The sequence below is a fragment of the Panthera onca genome, chromosome A3 (assembly GCF_046562875.1).
Source record: "Panthera onca isolate mPanOnc1 chromosome A3, mPanOnc1 haplotype 2, whole genome shotgun sequence".
NCBI classification, from domain to species: Eukaryota; Metazoa; Chordata; class Mammalia; order Carnivora; family Felidae; genus Panthera; species Panthera onca.
This window is the reverse complement of record NC_138341.1, coordinates 133,670,643-133,693,603: the sequence shown is the minus strand read 5'-3', so window position 1 is coordinate 133,693,603 and position 22,961 is coordinate 133,670,643. Positions and strand designations below refer to the sequence as shown.

General features: G+C 46.4%; 1 protein-coding gene across 3 annotated transcripts; it reads left to right on the top strand.

Moving 5' to 3' along the window:
* The first annotated feature begins 56 nt into the window (after positions 1 to 56).
* AURKA (aurora kinase A) lies at positions 57 to 21,417 on the top strand. Of its 3 annotated transcripts, none has more exons than XM_078443930.2 (9): positions 57 to 270; positions 4,296 to 4,342; positions 7,578 to 7,857; positions 9,394 to 9,448; positions 10,755 to 10,943; positions 12,110 to 12,248; positions 16,660 to 16,808; positions 20,473 to 20,647; positions 20,780 to 21,417. In XM_078443930.2, exons 2-9 carry the CDS (start codon positions 4,301 to 4,303, stop codon positions 20,963 to 20,965), a joined length of 1,215 nt encoding a protein of 404 aa, XP_078300056.2. In that variant the 5' UTR covers positions 57 to 270; positions 4,296 to 4,300; the 3' UTR covers positions 20,966 to 21,417. The 3 variants fall into 3 exon arrangements, with proteins under 3 accessions (XP_078300056.2, XP_078300054.2, XP_078300055.2); XM_078443928.2 differs by having other exon boundaries at positions 10,752 to 10,943; XM_078443929.2 differs by having other exon boundaries at positions 57 to 361; positions 10,752 to 10,943.
* Positions 21,418 to 22,961: the final 1,544 nt, after the last annotated feature.

Sequence of the window (22,961 nt, the reverse complement as noted above, 5' to 3'; positions counted from 1 at the left end):
GCGCTAGAACGGCCACAGTCTGGCGGGCCGTTGGCTCCACCACTTCCGGGGCCTTACGGGGCAAGTGCGCCTGCGTGCTGTCACCGCCTTGGACGTGCCTCAAGCCGTGAGGGGCTGTGAACCAATCAAAAGGCAGTGCCTCTCTAGCCCGGGCCAATGAGCTTTCGGATTAGAGGGTTTAACTCCTATTTAAAATAAGGACTTTGAATCGTAACGGCTGAGCTCTCGGCAGGAGTCGGCGGCCTTTGGGTCGGAGACGGGAGCCAACGGGTTTGTAGACCCTGGGACTGCTCCGTGAGGCGGACGGGCGAGGGCGGCGGGCCCGGGTGGCCTTTGAGCGGGCGGCGGAGGAAGAGTCGAGGTCAGGCGTCCCTGGGTCTCCACCTTCGTCCTCCCTTGTCCTCCTCTTCCTGTCCCCCTGCATCCTCCCAGCTCCTCTCCTCTGTGCCCGGTGCTTTCGCAGCGCCCTCCCGTCTGCGCCTGGGTACTGGGGCGCCCTGTGAAATGCCGCTTGGGGGTTTGTTACACTCCTGGAGTGCATGGGGTTGTTGAGTGGCATTGGGGTGGGGGTGCCTTCTGAGGGGGTTCTCCTATCGGCCAGCACCTGGGTAAGAAAAAATAGGGCTTTTGCCGTCGGGAAGTTCACGTTCTAGAGGGGGGTGGGGGCCAGACGACGCACTGGCGCGATAGCTTTCAATAGAAAACAGTAGTTGGTTGACCTGGGGCTACTTTGGAGGAGTAAATGAAAACTTCCTCGAAGATGTCTTCCTTGGTGCGTGCTGCTGAAACCACAGACCTTGGCCCACCTTTGTCGGGATTTCTGAGAGCCTTTGTTGAAAATGTAGACCCACCTCGTGAATCAGAAGTGCTCGGCATAGGATTCAGGTGTCTGTAGTTGGTCAGGCTTCCCAGCTGATTCTTGATGTTTCACGGAGAACCGGTGGTGTAGACCAGCGAGCGCACATAGTCATGTGGGGATGGCAGAATGCTGGATGTGATTTGTTAGGTCTGTGGTTCGGCCTGACGGCCTCCACGTCTCACCAGTGCCGTCCAGATGGAGATACTGTCGCGGACTTTTAACGGGTCCTCCTCCTCCTTAATTAACCTTCCTTGTTCTTTGAACGAAGCACTTTTCAGCTGCACGTTCACTTCCACTCCCCCAAGTAAGTGTGTGCAGACACTAGCAGGTTTGAAGAAGGCAAAGTCTTCTAAATGCACGGTGACGTGAAATGTCAACAGGTTTCCTGTTTGGAATAGTAGGATGTGTGGTTTGAACTGCAGGGTCTTGTGAAGGTCATCGGGTTATGTGGCTCCGGGACCTGGCTGTAGACTGGAACCGCTGGGGACGCAGTCTTCTTGGGGGCGCTCTCCGGCGTTCCTGGAGCAGAACCCTCCTGTTCCATTGTGTTGATGATTATTCCTCTGCCTGGGAAGGCGAAGTATGTTCCGTTGGAGCAACGCTCTGGCTTCTGTCGAATGGATGTCCTTAGGCCTGCGTGATCTCATCAATCCGCTGCTCGTAATTGTTAGGGAAAGCGAAGAGAGCGTTAGAGTGTGTGTACAGCACGAGCTTGGAACTCCTTTTTTTTTTTTTTAATTTTTTTTTTAACATTTATTTATTTTTGAGACAGAGAGAGACAAAGCATGAATGGGGGAGGGTCAGAGAGAGGAGACACAGAATCTGAAACAGGCTCCAGGCTCTGAGCTGTCAGCACAGAGCCCGACGCGGGGCTTGAACTCACGGACTGTGAGATCATGACCTGAGCCGAAGTCGGACGCTCAACCGACTGAGCCACCCAGGCACCCCAGAACTCCTTTTCCCTTTCTGTCGTTTCTACTAACCGCCGTTTGATATAAGGACTCCTGGCCGTGGTTCCGCCTTCAGCGTGGAGTTACTTGCCTACTTGTGGAATGGACGTGGAAGTGTGGGGGTGGGGGAGTGCTTGCTGGCTGGGTTCTGGAATTCAGAGAGTATCTGGGTAAGAAAAGCACAGAAAGGTTTCCGTTTTCTTGGGGTTTATGTTCTACTTACTTGATGGGGTGTTGTACCTGCCTCACAGCATGGGCCTAGTGTGATGAACCGTTTTCATTGCTGATTTCGCTTCCTTAGTGGATTAAGTCATTCCGCAGACACTGGTGGGTGTACCTACTGTGTGCCAGGCATGTTCCGGGGAGGCCGCAGTGAACACAGTGGGACTAAGGCCTTGGTCTTCCTTGGAGATACTGGCAGGGGGTGGGATATCGCCTGGGGAGGCAGAAATAAACAAGCACAGTGAGGTTCTGTAAGATGTGAAGAGCTAAGCAGAAAAATAGAGATGGTCAGAAAGGAGACGTCTGAGCAGAGACCTGACTGTAACGAAGGAGCAAGCCACACTTCCATTTGAGCGAAGAGCCAAATGGTGAAGAGAGAACAGGAAGTACAAAGGCCCTGTGGCCGGGCACTGCCTTGAGGAAAGAAAGAAGTTCCGTATGACCAGCATGCAATAGATGAGAAGAGGAAATAAGGCCAAGAAGGCGGTCAGGGTCCACACTCTAGGAGACTGTAGGCAAGGAGGATTTTGAGGGACCGCGAGGGGCTTCTGAACCAAGGGCCAACATGGCTGACTTGTTAATGGGACCACAGGGCGCCGTGTTGCAAATGGGCCATCACGGGGCAAAGGTGAAAGCAGGGTGACCATTGGGAGCCCGTGGCAAATAATTGGGGGGAGAGAGCCTTGGTTTGACCAGGTGGTGGTATTAAAGGTTGTGGGCAGTGGTTTTGAAGGTAGAGCCTCCAAGGTGTGCTGATGGATTAGATACGGGCTTTGAGGGAGAACCGTGTAAAAGATGAGGGGACCCGAGCGACGGGCAGGATGGGTTTGGCAGCAACTGAGGTGGGGTCATCTATGAGAATAGGGCTGGGGAGATGGGGACAGGGAGGGAGCAGGAATTCAGTTTGGAACTTTTTAAAATTGAGATGCCTCTCCGATGACAGATTCCGGGTCGAGATGTTTGGCAGGTGGCAAGGGTCAGGGGAGAGGTCTGGAGATGGAGGTTTGCAGGTCTCAGCCCGTGAATGGTGGTGGGAGCCAGGAGACTGGATGAGGGAGTGAGCACAGCTGCAAAAGGAAAGGTGTTTCTGGGCCTGAGCTCAGGCTTCTCCTGAGAGCAGAGGGGAGGAGTAGCCGCGAGGAGAGAAGAGGGTGTGTCTGGATGTGTTGGGGTGGAGATGCTTGGCAGACCTTCCTGGGGGGGGATACTGAGCAGGTAGGTAGGTAGGAGTCTGGCAGTCAGAGGAGAGGTTAGGGTAGAAGATGTAAATTCAGATCACCTTAAAGATGTTTAGAGCTCTGGTGCTGGATGAGGGGCCCTAGGATGGGTATGGATGAGAAGTGGGGTCCAAGGACTCATTCTGGGTCCAGTCTGCCCAGACTCTCAGGTTGGCAAAAGTGAGGCTGATCGAGCAAAGGATGTTGTGGCAGGACAGCTGGTGGGGGGGTGGGGGGGGGGGGGGAGACAAGCCTACAAGCTAGTGGAGGCTGGGAGTGGAGTAAAAGTGACCTTGTCAGACGCCGCTGGGGTCGCAAGTGAGCTGAGGGCGCGGAATGGACTTTTGAATTTGCTAACAGTAGAGGTCAGTCATGAGCTGGCCACCCGAGCAGGCCAGTCTGTGGGATGAAATCCTGATGGGGGAGGGCCAGAGGGTGAGAGACACGTGGGTGCGGTGAGTGTGGAGGGCGAGATGCTGTCGTAGCTGGAGTCAGTTATGGGGAAGGGGGGACCTGTTTGTAAAAGGCAGTGGCGGGGGAGGGGCGTCTGGGTGGCTCCGTCGGTAGAGCATCCGACTTTGGCTCAGGTCAGGATCTCGCGGTTCGTGGGTTCAAGCCCCGCGTGGGGCTCTGGGCTGATGGCTCAGAACCTGGAGCCTGCTTCCAATTCTGTGTCTCCCGCTCTCTCTGCCCCTCCCCCGCTCGTGTGTGCGCGCACGCTTGCTCTCTCGCTCGCTCTCTCTCTCTGTCAAAAATAAATAAACGTTGAAAAATAATAATAAAAGGCAGCAGGTATTGAAGCAGGCTCCTGCATTGATGGAGCAGGAGGACTCTGGGAGTGAAGTTGGGTGGAGGCCCCACATCTGTCCCTCTTGTCACTTGAGAAAATAAGACACCCTTGTCAGCTTCACTGGGACAAAGAAAAAAAATGTAAAATTTTTGTGTTGTGGAGGCTTTTTCATCAGGAGCCATATCCCTGACCTCGCATAACAACACTTTGAAGCGTGAGGATTTGTGTAAATTAAAAGTCGTTCTTTTTCTTTCCAGGCATCATGGACAAATCTAAAGAAAACTGCGTTGCAGGGCCTGTTAAGGTAAATCGAATAATCGTGATCTCTGCCACATTTAGAAAACCCAAATGGAGGTTGGTTTTAGATCTGGAGTTCTTTCCACCGTCACTTTGGATTGTAACTTTAGAGGCGTCTGCTACATTCCTGGAGGAGTTAGTCCCCTTTCTCGGCATTTCATGCCATGTTGTTGATGGGCACCTGATATTTTGTTCTGCTTTGTCTTCTAGCTAGTTCTGTAAGTTTCTGTTCCTCCATTGTGTGCAGGACAATAATGTATACAATAGGTGCTCGATACTTGCCTGTATTTGCTTGCTTGCCAGAAATTAAATTGCTTCGCCACAGCTTGTTCTGGTCACGCTGCAGGACATGGTAAGCTCCTAGGAATGTCGGGCTGTGTTTTCGTGAATATTTCCTGGGAATCCACTTTGAGCCAGGTTCTGTGTCAGATGCAGGGATTACAATGATGCAGAGCACATGGCCTTTGACTAAAGAATTTAGCCCTTTTGGGGAGTTATGGGAGCCAGTACTGCGCCTTCACAAAATATGTGTGCGTAAGATGACCCGAGTAATTCCGTGGAGGGTGGGTGCTCCACTCAGGTTGGGATGGGCTGGAATCCAGGAAGGGCTTCCCCAGGGAGGACCCTCAGCCTATAGTATTTGTGGAGCGGCTGGGGGAACGAATTTTTATACAAAGATCTTTTAATATAAGCAAGCCCCAGAGTTTTTTCCTTCTAGGAAATCAGTGTAAAAATACACACACACATCAAGCAAGATTTGTGTGTGTGTGTGGGGGGGGGGGGGTGTCTTATTTTTAGAAATTTTAATTTTCTTTTTTTACTAAGTTTTAAATTTAATGTTTTTAAAAATGTATTATAGAGCGAGTACCAGTGAGGGGGAGAGAGAATCCTAAGCAGGCTCCACGCTCAGCACAGAGTCCAACTCGGGGCTCAATCCCATGACCCTGAGGTCATGACCTGAGCTAAAGTCGAGAGTCGGATGCTCAACCAACTGAGCCACCCAGGCGCCCCAAGTCTTTTAATACCAGTGTAATTAACACAGTATGGTTTATTAGTTTGAGGGGTACGTTACAGGGATTCAGCTCTTCTGTACATTACCCCGTGCTCATAAGGATAAGGGTCCCCTTTGTCCCCATCCTGTTTCACCACCGCCCCCCCCCCCCCCAACCCACCTCACCTCTGGTAACCACCAGTTTGTTTTCTGTAGTTAAGAGTTTGTCTCTTTTCTTTCTTTCTTTCTTTCTTTTTTCTTCTCTTTTCTTTTTTCTTTTCTCTTTTCCCCTTTGCTGGTTTCTTAAATTCCACATATGAGGGGCGCCTGGGTGGCGCAGTCGGTTAAGCGTCCGACTTCAGCCGGGTCACGATCTCGCGGTCCGTGAGTTCGAGCCCCGCGTCGGGCTCTGGGCTGATGGCTCGGAGCCTGGAGCCTGTTTCCGATTCTGTGTCTCCCTCTCTCTCTGACCCTCCCCCGTTCATGCTCTGTCTCTCTCTGTCCCAAAAATAAAAATTAAAAAAAAAAAACAAAAAAACTTCCACATATGAGTGAAATCATATGGTATTTTGTCTTTCTCTTCCTAATTTTGCTTAGCATTGTGCTCTCTAGCTCCATCCATGTCCTTGCAGATGGCAAGATTTCATGTTTTATGGCTGAGTGATGATCCCTCATATATCTATACCGCATCTTCTTTACCCATTCCCCTATCAGTGGACACTTAGGCTGCTTCCATAGTTTGGCTCTTGCTTTGTTTTTGTTTTTAGTTTTTTAATGTTTATTTTTGAGAGAGAGGGAGGGAGAGTGTGAGCAGGCAAGGGGAAGAGAGAGAGAGAGAGAGAGAGAGAGAAAGAGAGAAAGAGAGAAAGAGAGAAAGAAAGAGAGAATCTGAAATAGACTCCAGGCTCTGAGCTGTCAGCACAGAGCCCAATGCAGGACTTGAACTTGGGAACGGCGAGATCATGACTGAAGTCGGATGCTTAACCAACTGAGCCACCCAGGCGCCCCTTTAATTTGGCTCTTGTAAATAACGCTGCTATAAATATAGGGGTGCATATATCTGTTTGAATTAGTGTTTTTGTATTTTTTGGGTAAATACCCAGTAGTGTGATTACTGGGTCGGAGGGTGGTTCTATTTTTAACATTTGGAGGAACTCCCATCCTGTTTTCCACAGTGTCTGTACCTGTTTGCATTCCCACCAGCATCGCACAGGGGTTTCTTTTTCTCTACATGCTCACCAACACTTGCTGTGGTCTTTTTGATTTTAGCCATTCTGACAGATTTGAGAAGTTTTCATTTTCAAATAAATGGATACCTCTCCTTTATTTACTGACTGAAAGTCTAAAATGATCAATTAGAAAAAGGCTAACTTGAGTCACTGTATTTGATTCTCAAGTCCTACGATAAAGATCATTTTAGGAAACTGCTGTTTAAAATGTCACTGCCTGAATGCCTACTGTGTTGTGGGCGTTGCTAAGCTGGACGTTGTGACCTGAGCTGAAACCAGGAGTTGAACACTTAACTGACTGAGTCACCCGGGCACCCCCAGATGATCTTCTAAAACATCTTCACTGAGGGGCGCCTGGGTGGCTCAGTTGATTAAGTGTCCAACGTCGGCTCGGATCATCATCTCGCAATTTGATTTCTAGTCCCACATTGGGCTCTCTGCTGTCCCCATGGAGCCTACTTCAGTTATTTAGATACTCTGTCCCGCTTCTCTGTCTCTGCCCCTCCCCCACTTGCTCTCTATTTCTCTTTCTTTCTCAAAAAAAAAAAAAAAAAAAACCAGAAGATAACCAACTGTTGAATATTTTGACATAATTCTTCGTCTTTTTTGCTAAAAATATGTATGATATTACCAAAGAAATTTCAATGGAATTGGGATTTTGGTATAAAGTTTCTGCATTGTAGCTTTTTGCTGGGTAATAATTCTCAAGCCATTGAGAATTCTTAGGAAGTGTTTAATGTCTCCCTCTTTAGATGGGAATTTAGTTAATGAACATTTCTTTATGGGAGCATGATTTTTGGGAGTGGGGTGTTGGGTGGGTAAGGGGATCATTCTGGTATTCCTTTCAGCCATCTACTAACCACATCCTTTGGAAGCGCTGATGAACATTGCTTTCCCCTTCCATGTACTATCAGTGACCTTTGTTATTTTGTTATATTAGAAAAGAGACTTTGTGGAATTCTCAAAATACCCCGCTTTTGTTCATGAAGACCATGACGTTTATTTTTTCCTTCTCAATCTAGACCACGATTCCCCTTGGCGATGGTCCAAAACGTGTTCCAGTGACTCAGCAATTTCCTTCTCAGAATCTGTTATGTGCAAATAGTGGCCAGGCTCAGCGGGTCTTGTGTCCTTCAAATTCCTCCCAGCGAATTCCTTCACAAACACAAAAGCTCGTCTCCGGCCATAAACCGGTCCAGAATCTGAAGCAAAAGCAACTGCAGGCAGCCAGTGTCCCTCGTTCTGTCTCTAGGCCGCTGAATAACACCCAAAAGAGTGAGCAGCCCTTGCCATCGGCCACTGGTAAATCAACTTTTTGAGACTATTAGATTGTTATTCCTTCCAGTTGCTTAAAAAAGGGGGGGTGGGGGTGGAGGATAGACTTGGCGTTTATTGTTTGGACCCCTAGCTTTGATGTCATTTTTATTGAGGATACGGAGAAAAATCTGATGTCAGGTTGAGGTAGTAGGGTCTCCTGTGGGCCAGCCCCGCGCTCAGGATGGAGAACCTGATTCCCACCCTCGTGGTGTGATTGAGGAACTGAAAACTTCCAAAGTCTGGAGTGTGGAGGGCAGTTGGGGAAGCAGATGAACTTGGATGGACTGAGGCCGGTTGGGTGAGGTCACGGTGGAAGCTGTTGGCTTGTTGAGGAGTGGGGCTTCATCCCCTGGGCGTGGGGAAATTGCCGAAAGGTTTTCCAGCGGAGGAGGGACTGGCCTTCCAGAAATCTTACTAGATTGGCTATGTGGAATGAAGCGGAGAGAAGCAGAACTGCACTCAGGGGCAGCAGACAGGAGGCAGGCTGCCGGGGGTTAGGTCAGAGATGGCAGGGACCTGAAGTGGGCAGGGACAGGTGGATGTTAATAGTCCTTATTTGCCAGCCTGGCGTGCCCACACTCAGGAGAAGTGCTTCCTTCATCCACGTCGTCTCCTTCAATTCTCGCAACCACTCTGTGAAGGTGGTCGGTGACCAACTCTGTTTCACAGACGAGGGAGTGGAGCCTCTGAAGCATAAACTTGCCCACAGACACAGCAGGATGGAGGAGTGCAGGCAGATCCAAGGGCTGACCTCGGATGCAGACTGGGTGGAGCCGGGCAGTAAGCTGGATGTGGGGATGGTGGTTATCTTGCCGGCATTAACTGAGATCGTGAAGCGCGAAGGGAGAAAACCGGTCTGGGCTCCCGTCACGTGTCTGAGCAGAGCACACCCTGCCGTTTTGGAGTTTGAAGTCGAAATGTCCAGCCTCTGGCTGATGAAACGAGGACTTTAGCACCGTGTTGTGCAATTGGTTTATGGTACATTTTGCTGAATCGGGGGCTTCTATTTTTATATTTCCCCTTGGCAACTAATGAAGGAAGGTGGCTGATTTATGTTTTGTTGCACGCTGTTAATTTGTATGTAGTTGATGGAGAGTCGGCTGGCCCACTTGGAGGGGGGGCGAAGGTGATGAGTGGGTGCTTATCATGGGTCGAGAGATTGGCAGTTCTGCCTTAGAAGGTCTTCATTTGGAAACTGAGGCTTCTGGGAGAATCTGCATAGTCTTGAGCTTTAAATTATTGGAGGGCCTAGCTGTATGTATATGTATCTCTATATAGGTGTATATCTGCTCATCTTTAGAAATCTAGAAAAGGCTTCACCAGGTGGGAGTCAGGTTAGGGTGTGGTAATCTTTTTTCTATAAAGAAAACTAAGAAGATCTTCCATTCTGGACACACCATTAATATTTTGGTGACCATTCTTTGATTCGTTTCTGTTCATAGGTTTTTAATTTATTCTGTAGAGTTATTCTAAAGTAATTATAATTATTCTAAAAGCAGGTTTTTGACTTATTCTATATAGGAAATAATTCTGAAAAGGAACTGACAACAAAACAGAAAAATGAAGAATCAAAAAAGTAAGTTTTATTTTACTTACAAAGTCCTGTGCTATTGTGCTGTTAGAATATACTTTTATTTATTTATTTATTTATTTATTTATTTATTTATTTATTTATGTTTATTTATTTTTGAGAGAGAGAGAGACAGTGTGAGAAGGAGAGGGGCAGAGAGAGAGGGAGACTCTTGCCATCTGAAATAGGCTCCAGGCTCTGAGCTGTCAGCACAGAGCCTGACGTGGGGCTCGAACTCAGACCATGAGATCATGACCTGAGCCTGAGTCAGACACTTAGCCGACTGAGCCACCCAGGTGCCCCTGATTGCAAGTTTAATTATGGGAACTTGTTAAAAATAGAAAAGGTCTTTATATTTTCACTTAGGATATATAAATGTTTCCAAATTCTAACCTTTGGAAAAAGGGAATTTTAATGATGTTTACTCGTGACTCAAGCTTTTCTTACTGCCTTCCAAATTTAGAACAAACTTGTATGAATCAGTTACAGAAATGTGTAAAATAAGTTCCTCTCTACCCTCAGAAGTAACCACTACATATAGCTTAGGTATGTTTCTATACTATTTCTATTCTCCTGTTGCAAAACTGTATACACACGTGTATATGACTATATGAATATTTCAACAGTATTCATTGAATTGTTCTTTATACCGTCTCCCCTGGATATTTTCCAAAAGCTTGTTCCCAACTTCTGAACTGTGTAGACTCTACAACGTAGAATGTAATGTCTATAATGGAGGAGGAGGAGCCAGGAATGAACCCACAGGCTTTTTTGCTTGACTGCCTAATAGTGGCTTTCTGAGAATCGAAACCCAGCAGTTCTCGCCCCAACTGCCTTGTAGGATCCATCCCGCCTGCTTTGGCAGACTGATTGTCCACCCCAGAGAGTCAGCATCTCTAGGTTGGAGGAGGAGGCTGTGGTTAGCCTGCTAGAGGCCCACAGACCGTTCTGAAGGCTTCCTCCCTCCACTTACTTACCTAACCTTTCCTGTGCTCTTTAACGGTGGTGGCAACAAGTGTGCACTTCAGAGTGTAGTACTGTCTTGGGACACTTTGCGTTAATGCTTCAGCTCTAAAAGCCCAGATTGTTCTTTGTCTGACTCATACAGTCATTGGCAGATAAGGGAGCGGGGGATTTAATGCCTGTGGAGACTCACGTAGCGTAGTTATTGGCTTGGTTCTTGCCGAGGTTACCTACCGAATACAACATTAAATATAAAATTATTTAGAGGTCTATCTACTACCCGTTAATAAATTGTTAGAAAAGATTTGTTTTCTTCATATTTTAAAATATTCAAAATTTTTCCTAGAAGGCAGTGGGCTTTGGAAGATTTTGAAATCGGTCGCCCGCTGGGTAAAGGAAAGTTTGGTAATGTTTATTTGGCGAGAGAAAAACAAAGCAAGTTTATCCTGGCTCTTAAAGTATTATTTAAAGCTCAGCTGGAGAAAGCAGGAGTCGAGCATCAGCTGAGAAGAGAAGTAGAAATACAGTCCCACCTTAGGTAAGTTTCCAGATTGATGTTCGAGAGAATGTGGTACAGAACCTAGTTACTAAGAGTTAAACCATGGAAGGCCTGCTCCACAGTACTGCAAAGAGTGGTTTAATTCATCATTTTTCAAGGATTTGTCTAGAGAAGTGCTGTGGTCCTGAAAAATCACTTGGAGGTTTATGCTGTGTTAATGAAGTAATTTATATGAGTCAAATTTGTGTGTGTGTGTGTGTGTGTGTGTGTGTGTGTGTGTGTGTGTGAGAGAGAGAGAGAGAGAGAGAGAGAGAGAGAGAGAGAGAGAGATATTAAGGGAAATGATACTTCTGAGTTCTTTTTTTTCTTTTTTTTTAAATGTTTATTTTTGAGAGAGAGAGCGAGCACAAGGAAGGTCAGAGAGAAAGAGGGAGACGCAGAATTCGAAGCAGGCTCCAGGCTCTGAGCTGTTAGCACAGAACCCGACAAGGGTCTTGAACTCACGAGCCGTGAGATCATGACCTGAGCTGAAGTCGGATGCTCAACCCAGGGCCTCGATATTTCTGAGTTCTAAGCAGAGGTTGCAAACTGGCAGCCTGCAGGTTGACTTTGGCCAATGGGTCTTTTTCCTTTCTTTTTTTCCTCTTAGTATTTTTTTCAGACTTGAATCACTTGTTAATACTTAAAAACCTGTCCAATCAGGCCTGTAACCCTCCCTGGCAACAACTAGCTGGAGCTGAAGGGCCACTGTCCTGGGCCGTGTTCTCAGCTGCCCGAAGTCCTCAGCAGCAAACATCTGCTGTTGAACCCTGCTTTTAAGTTGTGTCTCCTAGTGCTTGGGAATCAAACTGCTGTGGGAGTGCCGTGCCTCTCCCTCCTTCTCTCTAATAGGCAGAAAATTAATATTTAGCTGAATTTCCCCCCCTAATAATAAAGATGACCTGAAGGAAGGAAATAGTCTTAACCAAACCTGAGGTCCATCAATACCTTGCATTGCTTGTAAACTGATAGGCAGATGTGTGTATTTTTCTTCAGAGCAGGTCTGTAGTTTCAGATTCTCAAGTTTGGTGAGGGGTGCGGTAGGGGGTCTGTGACCAGAACTAATTTTCACTGGTTTTACATGAGGGGTTTGATTGGAACTTAGTACATATTCTTGTATCCTCTCCAGAAAGCAGGTGTTAAAGAGTATTCATCCTTTGTTGCAGGCATCCAAATATTCTCAGACTGTATGGTTATTTCCACGACGCCACCAGAGTTTACCTAATTCTAGAATATGCACCTCTTGGAGCTGTCTACCGAGAACTTCAGAAACTGTCCAAGTTTGATGAGCAGAGAACTGCTACTGTGAGTTTTCATTTACTGTCCTAACTCTTGTTCCCTCTGTTCCACCCCACATAGCAATGCGCCCTTTCATTACAGTCCAGTGTGTTTCATCTAAAGAAAGATTGCTTAATAGGATCAAGTGTTTGAATGAAAGAATCAGAATGCCTTAGTTGTACCATCCATGCACATAAAATCAAGTACCAGGTGGAATATTGTGGATGGTGTGTTTCCACAGCGGTTTCCTAGAGAAATGTATATGTGAATAGTTGCCCTCTTTTTTTAATTGTATTTTTATTTTTTAGTGTTTATTTTTGAGAGAGAGAGAGAAACGGAATGTGAGCAGGGGAGGGGCAGAGAGAGAGGGAGACACAATCTGAAGCAGGCTCCAGGCTCCCAGCTGTCAGCACAAAGCCCGACGCCGGGCTGGAACCCACAAACTGTTAGATCATGACCAAAGTTGAACGGCCAGCCGACTGAGCCACCCAGGTGCCCCTTTATAGTTATCCTCTTTTTAAAAAGTTTACAATAGTTTTAGATTTACGGAGTGTGAAGATAGTGCAGACTTATTTTCTCCTGTTTATCTTACATTAGTGTGGGGTACCTACTATTCACCTGGCTTATCACTGCGGGTGTTGGCCTTGGTCCCCTGGCTGAGGTCACGTTCATTAGGTGTCTTTGCTGTGAAGTTACTCTTTTTCTCTTTGCATACTGGGTTCTTCTAAAGCGTGTCACTATGCACAGCCCACACTTAAGGAGCAGGGATTATGTGCCACCCCCACCCTAATCTACATAAATTGTTTCGAATTCTTCTGCATCAGAGATTTGTGTGTTCTCCCTTATTTATTCAGTCATTTACTAATGTGGACTCATGGATATTTTATACTTTGAGTATAGTCCAATACTACTTTGGCCCTTGGGATCCCTTTCACATGGCTCCTGTTTTAGGTGGTTTTTTGTTGTTGCTGTTGTTGTTTGTTTTTTTGTTTGTTTGGTTGGTTTTTTTGACCTACTCCCATCATTGTGGGTGTGGTGTTTGAGCACTTCCCTGCATCTGGCCCTGTAGGATGCTGCACCTCATTTTGTAGATTTGCTATCTCAGTCCTAGAATCAGCCATTTGTCCAAGGAGCCCTGGTTCCTTTTATGGGAAAATGGTATTAGAAACCAAGACCTGGGTGCAAGATGTGCTCATTGCTAGTGGGGTGTCGTGTCTTCTGGGTGATCTCAGCTGACAGAACAGGGACTAATCTATGTATACACATGTATCTGTATTTTTATCCATTTGTATCTATACTAAGCAAAACATGAGTCCATTACCACAGGATTCATTCTACCCTCCTCCCCTTGTTTATCTGTAACCTCCCATTGCAGCCTTGAAAAACCTGAATTCTGTCCACCAACAGTTTGATTGTTCAGTTCCAGTGTCCATGTGCAGTGGTATCCGAATGATTAACCAGTTACCCCAGTGGGGAAACAACTAGATGCATTTAAGATTCACCTGTGTCTTTTCAGGGTGCGGTAGCTCATTTTTTATTGCTGAATGATATTTTGCAGCATGGCTACAGTACAGTTTCTCGCTTCATCGATTGAAGGGTATCTTGGTTGCTTCTAGTTACTGGTGATTATGATTAAAGCTGCTATAAACATCTGCATGCATGTTTTTGTGGGTCATACGTTTTTAACAGATTTGAAAACTAGCTTGTGTGGTGAGATTATGTGTAACTTTATAAGAAACTGTTAAACCGTTTTCCAGAGTAGCTGCACCATCTTTGCATTTCCACCAGCGAGTGTGCAAAGTTCCTCCTCCTCACCAGCGATTGGTACTGTGTTTTGGAGGTTAGCCCTTCTTCTCGGTGTATGTGGTAACTCATTGTTTTAATTTGTAGTTCTCTAGTGATCTATGACAGGTATCTTTTCATGTGCTTATTTGCCATGTGTATTGTCATCTTTCCAGTGCCTGTTCAGATTTTTTGCCCATTTTTAATCAGGCTTTTGGTCATCTTAAGTTGGAAGAGTTCTTGTATATTTTGGATACAGGTCCTTTATCCCACGTGTTTTACAAACGTTTTCTCCCAGCTGGTGGCTTGTCTTTTCATTTTCTTACCTGCATCTAATCTTAACATCCAACATAATTGGGTTTTTGGTTTGGGTTTTTTGGTTTTTACCCTATGGATTGTGCTTCTTCTTTATTTTGGATGAAATTACTTGTTTGAAGAAGTAGAGAGTCTTTGGGCAGTTTTTTTTTGTTGAATCAGCAGATGATGGGTGGTTACTTTGATTACACTCATTCTTTTTGGCATTGATGGAAATGGTGTTACTTTCAGGTGGTTGTACTTGTGAATTCACAGCACGAGTGGTGAATGACCCTTTGGTGTGGTCTCAGGAAAATGGACATACTATTTTAAACTTAATGTTAAATGTTTGCTTTGTGGATAAGTAGAAATAGATTCATCTTGGGGCGCCTGGGTGGCTTGGTCGGTTAAGCGTCCGACTTCGGCTCAGGTCATGATCTCACAGTTTGTGAGTTCAAGCCCCGCGTCGGGCTCTGTGCTGACAGCTCAGAGCCTGGAGCCTGTTTCAGATTCTGTGTCTCCCTCTCTCTCTGCTCCTCCCCTGCTCATGCTCTGTCTCTCTCTGTCTCAAAAATAAATAAACGTTAAAAAAAAATTAAAAAAAAAATAGATTCATCTTATTACTTTCAAAATATTAGCTAACCAAATTGTCTTATTTAATTGGCAGTTAATATTTCTACTACTACGTTTTGTTCAATCCAGATGGAGTTTATGTTGGTGTAAGCAGTAGTTATTTGAAAGAAAAACTTGGTTCTTTCTAGATTCCATAGTAGTTAGGATGAATATGTATGCACACTGTTTCCCTTTTCTGATTAATTCAAATAAAAGTAATTGTAGAGAAATGTTGGGGCCCTTTATACATATTCACAGTGTGATGTGGGAGGTTTGAAGGAGGCGGCTGCTGGAGAGCCCTGGTTGAACTAGCTCCTTGGCCTTGATTTGAACGGAGAAAATGCCTTGCCCTCAAGAATCTAGTATATGATCTTTATGTCAGTAGCTCAGTTTGGTGTAGAAGAGCTCTCTTTGCCTCCACTTTCAGTTTATTATTGTCTAGATTTTGGTCTCTGGCTTTTGCCCGAAAAAAATGAAAACGTTTCTTCTGACCATGATATTTGCTTTTTACAGCAATTTGTCGAGTAGAACTTTTTGGTGTAAAATAATGTGTTCAGTTCTGTCTAGTGGTTGCTTTGGAAAACCTTTCTTCAGCCAGAGTGGGTGGCTCAGTCGGTTTAAACGTCCGATTTAGGCTCAGATCATAATCTCACAGTTCATGGGTTCGAGCCCCACACCAGGCTCTGCTAACATCTTGGAGCCTGCTTCAGATTCTGTCTCCCTGTCTCTGCCCCTCCCTGGCTCACGCGCGCGCTCTCTCTCTCTCTCTCTCTCTCTCTCTCTCTCCCTCTTTCTCAAAAATAAATAAACATTAAAAAGAAAAAACCTTCAGCCAGAACTAAACATATTCTTTCAATACGCTGATAACAATTCTTATCTTTATGCTAAAACAGATTCTGGACTTGCTAGAGCTCTCTTTGGCTGAGATGAAAAGAAAACTAACAAAAGGACTGACATGCTGTGTGTGCTTTTTAAGCTGACTAATGAATACGTATACCCCCAAGTTTAACACTATGTAACACGCAAATGTACCTGCTTTTAATTTTTTTCAAGATTGTTTTTTCCCCTTAAATTTTGAGTTTCAAACAAATGCTTGTGTTATAAATTGATCTTAGTTTTAAAAATGGGAATTAAAAAAAATGGGAATGGACTGTACTTGAAAATTAAAAAAAAATTTTAATTGTTTACATGTCTGACTTGCTAATTTGTGCCAGTTTTTCAGTTGTTATCATCATTCATTGCTACTAGTATTTCTAGCTCATCAGTTTTCCCCCCTGCCCTTCAATGTCCTATCTGCTATATTAGCAAATAAATAACTTAGTATGGAATACTCGTATTTTATGCTGAACATGAATTTGGTTCGAAAAAAAATTTTTTTTTAGAGTCCTCTGTTGTTTCTAGCCTTAAAACCTATAAAACATATTAAAATCGATGTTGGCTTTCCTTTCAGAAGAGATATCTAAAATTGTGTTATATAGGGGCGCCTAGGTGCCTTCGTCGGTTAAGCATCTGACTTTGGCTCAGGTCATGATCTTGCAGTTCACGAGTTGGAGCCCTGAGTCGGGCTCTGTGTTGACAGCTCTGAGCCTGGAGCCTGCTTCCGATTCTGTGTCTTCCTCTCTTTCTCCCCCTCCCCTGCTGGTATTCTCTCTTTCTCTCTCTCCCTGTCAAAAATAAATAAAAACTTTATATAACACATTTTATTTTTAAAATGTATGACGCAGACTCTCCATACTTTTTGTTTCCGTAGTATATCACGGAGTTGGCAGATGCCCTGTCTTATTGTCACTCAAAGAGAGTCATTCATAGGGACATTAAGCCAGAGAACCTGCTCCTCGGTTCAGCTGGAGAGCTTAAGATTGCAGATTTTGGATGGTCGGTACACGCCCCATCCTCCAGGTATGTAACCTTAGAGGTGGAACTTACTTAGTGTTTAGCAAAAGCCTTCGGGGCTTTCAGGAATGAAATAGTCAAATACTTAAGGATAGAAATGTGGAATTGGGGCTGGTCACAGTTACACATACTTGGGAGAAACCTAGGCCCGTTAAGTGTCTTTGAGAATATTTGATTCTCCTACTGTTGTGGGGTTATTGTGTCGTAGGCCTGGGTTAAAGATGCTTCATGTCCTCAGAGGCTAATGAAGGAGACATACGGGACAAGTGAAGGACAGAGGAAGTGCAGGATGTGTTGGGTGGTGATGCCTGGGGCAGTGGTAAAGTGGTAACTCCGCTGCTCCCTGGACAGGAGACCGGTTTCAGAGGGCCGCACACAGAGATCTAGAGCTGAGGGCACAGAGCTTTGGGGAATTAAAAAAAAACAAATTTTATCCAAATTGGTTTGGATTTTCCAGGTGGTGGTTGGATTCTGTGTGGTGTGCTTTTGTCAGTAGCATAGTCCTTTCTTGTCCCCTCTTAATAGAGAGATCTTAATTATGCAAACAAGAACTAAAATCTTCTGTACTGTTTTAATTTAATTTGGGTCTAATTGAGATTTTGAAGCCTCGTGAGGTGGTAGGGCATTAAAAACCCTCATCTACTGGTAAGTTTGTCAACTTTGGCAAAGGACTTACAAAATCAGAGCCATAATACTTTATACGTTTTTTTAAACCACCTATATCTTTTAACCTAAAATAGATGACGTGGTGGAGGTGGGGAGCTTTATTTTTGCCAGATCACTTGTGATTGTTCGCAGCAATGCATTGAATCTGCTGTTGCAGTGTCTCTTTTTTTTTTTTTTTTTTTTTTTTAAAGCTGGTTGTCTGTCACTAGTGGGAGCTGTTGGCACCTAGTGAGGCAAATGATGATGAAGAATTGTAGGTTTTATAAAATCGCAGGGCTAAACTGGACCTTAACCTGTCCAGTGGTGTCATGTGATAGGAAAGATAAACGTCCTTTTCAGAAAGGATACGCCAGCCATGTCGCCCCGCCTCCCCAACATGAGTAACCATAAGAGCTCCCAGGAGTGCTGTCGTTGGAGGAACCTGCTGACTCGGTCCCTTTTCAGCATCTCCGTGGTGATGAGGGTTTCACGTGTGCTCTCTGGGTGCCGGGCGTGCTGAGCATAGGGCCCGCGTGACCCCCTAGGAGAGCCAGTGGCAAAGAATAACTGATAGGAAGCAACGAAGACCTACGCGTGTTCGCGCCTAGTCGATGTTTGCCACCCCCAGCGTATTTCTGGCCTTTGGTAGAAACACGCACAGAAGTGCCGAATCGGCGGCTTCATTGCTCCCATCTAGGGCCTACATACAACAAGTGCCAACATTTTGCCATATTGGCCGTGTCGATTTTTTGGTGAATAGACCAAAATAAGTAAATTTTCAAAATTGTATTGCAGACGTTATGCTTCGTTCTCTGGCCACTTTGGGATGAATCTCCTAAAAATAAGGACATTGTCCCTATAATCACGACCGTTATCACTCCTCAGAAAATTAACAGCCTTGTCAATAGCTGTTTAGTCCGTGTTCACATTTCTGCAGTTGTCCACAAAATTTAGAGCTGCTCTTTAAGTCACAATCCAACTAAGGTCTGTCCATGCATTATATTTGATTGTGTTTCTTTTGTCTAAATTTAAAGCAGTTGCCTCACAATTTAAAATGGATTTTTCTTTTTTATCCCTTTTTTCCTTTTTAATTTAAAAAATTTTTTTAAATGTTTATTTTTGAGAGAGACAGAGTATGAGTGGGGAGAGGGCAGAGAGAAAGGGAGACACAGAATCTGAAGCAGGCTCCAGGCTCTTAGCTGTCAGCACAGAGCCCGATGTGGGGCTTGAACTCATGAACCGTGAGATCATGACCTGAGTCAAAGTCAGATATTTAGCCTACTGAGCCAGCCACCCAGGTGCCCATATTTTTTTATTTAAAAATTTTTTTTAATGTTTATTATTATTTTTTTTAATTTTTTTTTTTTTTAACGTTTATTTTTGAGACCGAGACGGAGCATGAACGGGGGAGGGGCAGAGAGAAAGGGAGACACAGAACCGGAAGCAGGCTCCAGACTCTGAGCCATCAGCCCAGAGCCTGACGTGGGGCTCGAACTCAGGCGGTCTGTGAGATCGTGACCTGAGCTGAAGTCGGACGCTTAACCGACTGAGCCACCCAGGCGCCCCTAATGTTTGTTATTTTTGAGAGAGAGACAGACAGAATATGAGCAGGGGAGGGGCAGAGAGGGAGGGAGGGAGGGGGGGAGGGAGGGAGACACAGAATCCAAAGCAGACTCCAGGCTCTGAGCTGTCAGCACAGAGCCCGATGTGGGGCTTGAACTCATGAACCGTGAGATCATGACCTGAGTCAAAGTCAGATATTTAGCCTACTGAGCCAGCCACCCAGGTGCCCATATTTTTTTATTAAAAAAAATTTTTTAATGTTTATTATTATTTAAAAAAAAAAATTTTTTTTAACGTTTATTTTTGAGACAGAGATGGAGCATGAACGGGGGAGGGGCAGAGAGAGAGGGAGACACAGAACCGGAAGCAGGCTCCAGACTCTGAGCCATCAGCCCAGAGCCCAACGTGGGGCTCGAACTCACGGTCCGTGAGATCGTGACCTGAGCTGAAGTCGGACGCTTAACCGACTGAGCCACCCAGGCACCCCTAATGTTTGTTATTTTTGAGAGAGAGACAGACAGAATATGAGCAGGGGAGGGGCAGAGAGGGAGGGAGGGAGGGAGACACAGAATCCAAAGCAGACTCCAGGCTCTGAGCTGTCAGCACAGAGCCTGATGTGGGGCTTGAACTCAGGAACCGCGAGATCATGACCTGAGCCACCCAGATGCCCCTCTTTTTTTTTTTTTAATGTTTGTTTATTTTGAGAAGGGGGGGAGGGGCAGAGAGGAAGAGAGAGAACCCCAGGCAGGCTCCACACTTAGTGTGGAGTCTGACACGGGACTCGGATCCCACGAAGGTGAGATCATGACATGAGCTGATGGCAAGAGTCAGACGCTTATCCACCCATGCGCCTCTAAAATGGGTTTTTTTGATTGTGGTGTCCCTTACCTTGGTCCTTTATCTTCTGTGGTTGCTGAGAACTGGAAGTAGGTCTAAGGACCTGACCAGTACTTTTGGCAAGAATACTTCCTAGGCCACCCTCACGTGTCAGTGTCTCTCTTGTACCACTGATGTGTCAGAAGGCAGCATGGATCTGTCACGCCAAAGCTAGTGTTTTCACACTGGGACAGTTTTTTAGTGTTTTTGTCACTAATGTCACAGGGCTGTTAAGCTTTTTAGCATCTCTATAATATAAAAACAACTATGGAACTCCAAATTGTATTTAGAGAGAGCTTTCCTTTTCCAGCTACTTTGATATAGTAGTGATACTTTTCATCATTTACGGAGGTTCTGGAGGGGGACAAACTTGGGGCGTGGCTTGGCTGCTAGCTGCGTGATCTTGCACATCTCCCTCAATCTGTTTCTTGTCTGAAACTGGGGATTTAAATAGTTTCTGCTTCACAGCCTAGGATCTGGCCTAGGAAGGGCACTCCGTCGATGTTAGTGTAATCGTTAATGACGTTTAGCAGCAATTAGGGTAATAAAAACAGGTGCATCGACCCGAGCCTGCCTCCATTTTTAGGAGAACCACCCTCTGTGGCACCTTGGACTACTTGCCTCCAGAGATGATTGAAGGCCGAATGCACGACGAGAAGGTGGACCTCTGGAGCCTTGGGGTACTCTGCTATGAATTTCTAGTTGGGAAGCCTCCATTTGAGGCGAGCACATACCAAGAGACCTACAAAAGAATATCGCGGGTAAGACCTTAACGAGAACTGATCCGTTGCTTCTTGTCGAATTCTTATCAGCCTTCACCTTGGCCCTGAGCTGAATATTCATACTGTTCTGTCTTAAGCCGCGTTTTGTGACTGTCACTTGTCGTACTCCAGGTTGAATTCACGTTCCCTGACTTTGTACCGGAGGGAGCCAGGGACCTCATCTCAAGACTGTTGAAACATAATCCCAGCCAAAGACCGACTCTCAAAGAAGTACTTGAACACCCTTGGGTCACGGCAAATTCATCCAAACCATCAGGTAGCCAAAAAAGCAAAGAATCAACCAGCAAACAATCTTAAGAATCCTGCAGGGGGAGAAATCCACGAGGCCCAGCTGGCGACACTGTTGACGGCCTGGCCGTGACCCATGACCGAGGGCACCGCAGACAAGGGCCCACCGAGCAGGCGGTGCCTCACCCTCCCCGGTCAGTCCGCTTCCGCGAACAGTGCACTCTGGAGTGAAAGTAGCCACAGGACTTGTGGCCACTTCACAGTCCGGAGGCGAAGTTCACCTGCAGCCTCCCCACGGCCTGTCTCAAGTAGGGTGTCCTTGTGGAAGGCAGCTCGGGGCCCGACTGCGGGGAGAGTGGCCACTCCGCCCCGACTCCATCGGTGAAAGAGGTGTGCAATGACCATCCGGTCCCTACGTGTGCATCTGCCTTCCTCGGTGGCCGACTCTGGGAAGGCTGTCAGGATGAACATGTGATTCTTTCTTTTAAATGTCAAAATAAAGATTTCTGTATAGACTGCTATGTCATTTCCCTGGCATCCCTTCAGGACCGTTCGGTGTCTGTCCCACACTTGCGCCAAGTGGACGTGGTTAAGGACCAGATCAGGCTTAAGCCCTCGGTGACTGTAAACTCGAACGCGTGCTCCACCTGTGTCTTGGGGCTGGCTGGATGAGACCTGTCTCTGCTGTTTCTAAATGTCAAAGGGCTGATCTTTCCGGGGTTTTGATGCTTTATTTATACAGTTTTGGTGAAGCACAGTATGTCACATATAAAATGATTAAAGTTGTCACGTGTCTAACCTTGAAATTATAATGCATTTCCCAGTTCATTCTACCCTTTGGGAAATGCTGGGCTAAGCGTGGGCCCGCTGGGAAGGCGGGAAGGCCCCCCAGTGGTGCTGTCAGGGCTCTGGAGCCGGGCTGGCCTGTGAACGCACCTGCCCTGCGATGACTGGGGACAAAGCAGTAGGGGTGCCCCTGACGGTAGCGGGGGCAAGTCAGGGAGCTGGCGAACTGTGATGGGTAATTAGGTAGGAGAGGCGTCCAGGGAAAGTGACATCTGAACTAGGCTTGAAGGGCAGGGAGGACTTAAAGGCTGGGGGCAGGAATGGTGAGACAGCCCTGTGGCCCCGGGAGGGGGCGGCAGGAAACCTGGCACCACGGGGACAAGCATGTGACTGAGTGGCAGGGCAGGGGCACCAGGAGTTGGGCTGTGGGGGCTGCCAGCGCCCTCTCTCCAGCCTCCACTCTTTCCGCTGTGCCCAGTAAGTGGTAGTTCCTGCAGTAGGAACATTCCGTGCAACAGCCCAGCTCGGGGAGCCGGAACCCTTGGTGGGTCCTCATCCTGGGGGACCACCTGATGAGTCAGTAGTACAGAAGTGGGTGTGCCTGGCATGGCCTGGTCACCTCTGGGGGTTCTCTAGAGCTACAGGAGGTCAGGATGGACCAAGGGCTGAAGGAGTTGGTCATCTACGCCCACACCTGCCCACCTCTGGGCTCTGACCACGTTTTCGAGAAGATGCAAAGAGTTCTACATGTGGGGTGAACTAGTTCTTTGCAAACTGGTTTTCCAAGTGTGGCCCTTAATTCTCTGAAGGAATGTTTGCTTGGCTGGAATCCCTCCTTCCCAGCCGCGTGGGGATTTGAGCACAACCTGTGTTCAAGCCTCCTGCCCCTTCAGCACAGCTGGTGGAGGCTTCCTTTGCTCTCCTTGTTATCCGTCTCCCAAGGGAGCCAGTATCCCAAGGGATACTTGGCAGGTTATTTTTAATATTTTTATTACTTTGGAGTTTTGCCATGTATGTAAACGTTAAACGTGAGTGCACGAATACAGCGAGGCTACGTGGGTAATTCTTTCCACCACTTGTTTGCTATTGGCCTAGACGTGAGCAGGTGCCATGCAGGTGTATCCCTTTGATTTCTTGTACTGTGTGCTCCTAGTGCATCAAGCTACGTGTTTGTTTCTAGCTGCCAACATCCTCTCCTCAACCAAAGATGGTGAACTTGACAGTGGAAGGGCTGAAGTTCCTGACCTGTGCTTTCATGGCCAACTTTTGACATAAGGAA

What these genes read in the sequence shown, in the direction of transcription:
- AURKA (XM_078443928.2), top strand. Translation starts at nt 4,301, where the DNA reads ATGGACAAATCTAAAGAAAACTGCGTTGCAGGGCCTGTTAAG. An exon ending in GCGTTGCAGGGCCTGTTAAG is followed by an intron (nt 4,343 to 7,577) that starts GTAAATCGAATA and finishes TTCTCAATCTAG; the next exon opens with ACCACGATTCCCCTTGGCGA. An exon ending in GTACACGCCCCATCCTCCAG is followed by an intron (nt 16,809 to 20,472) that starts GTATGTAACCTT and finishes CTCCATTTTTAG; the next exon opens with GAGAACCACCCTCTGTGGCA.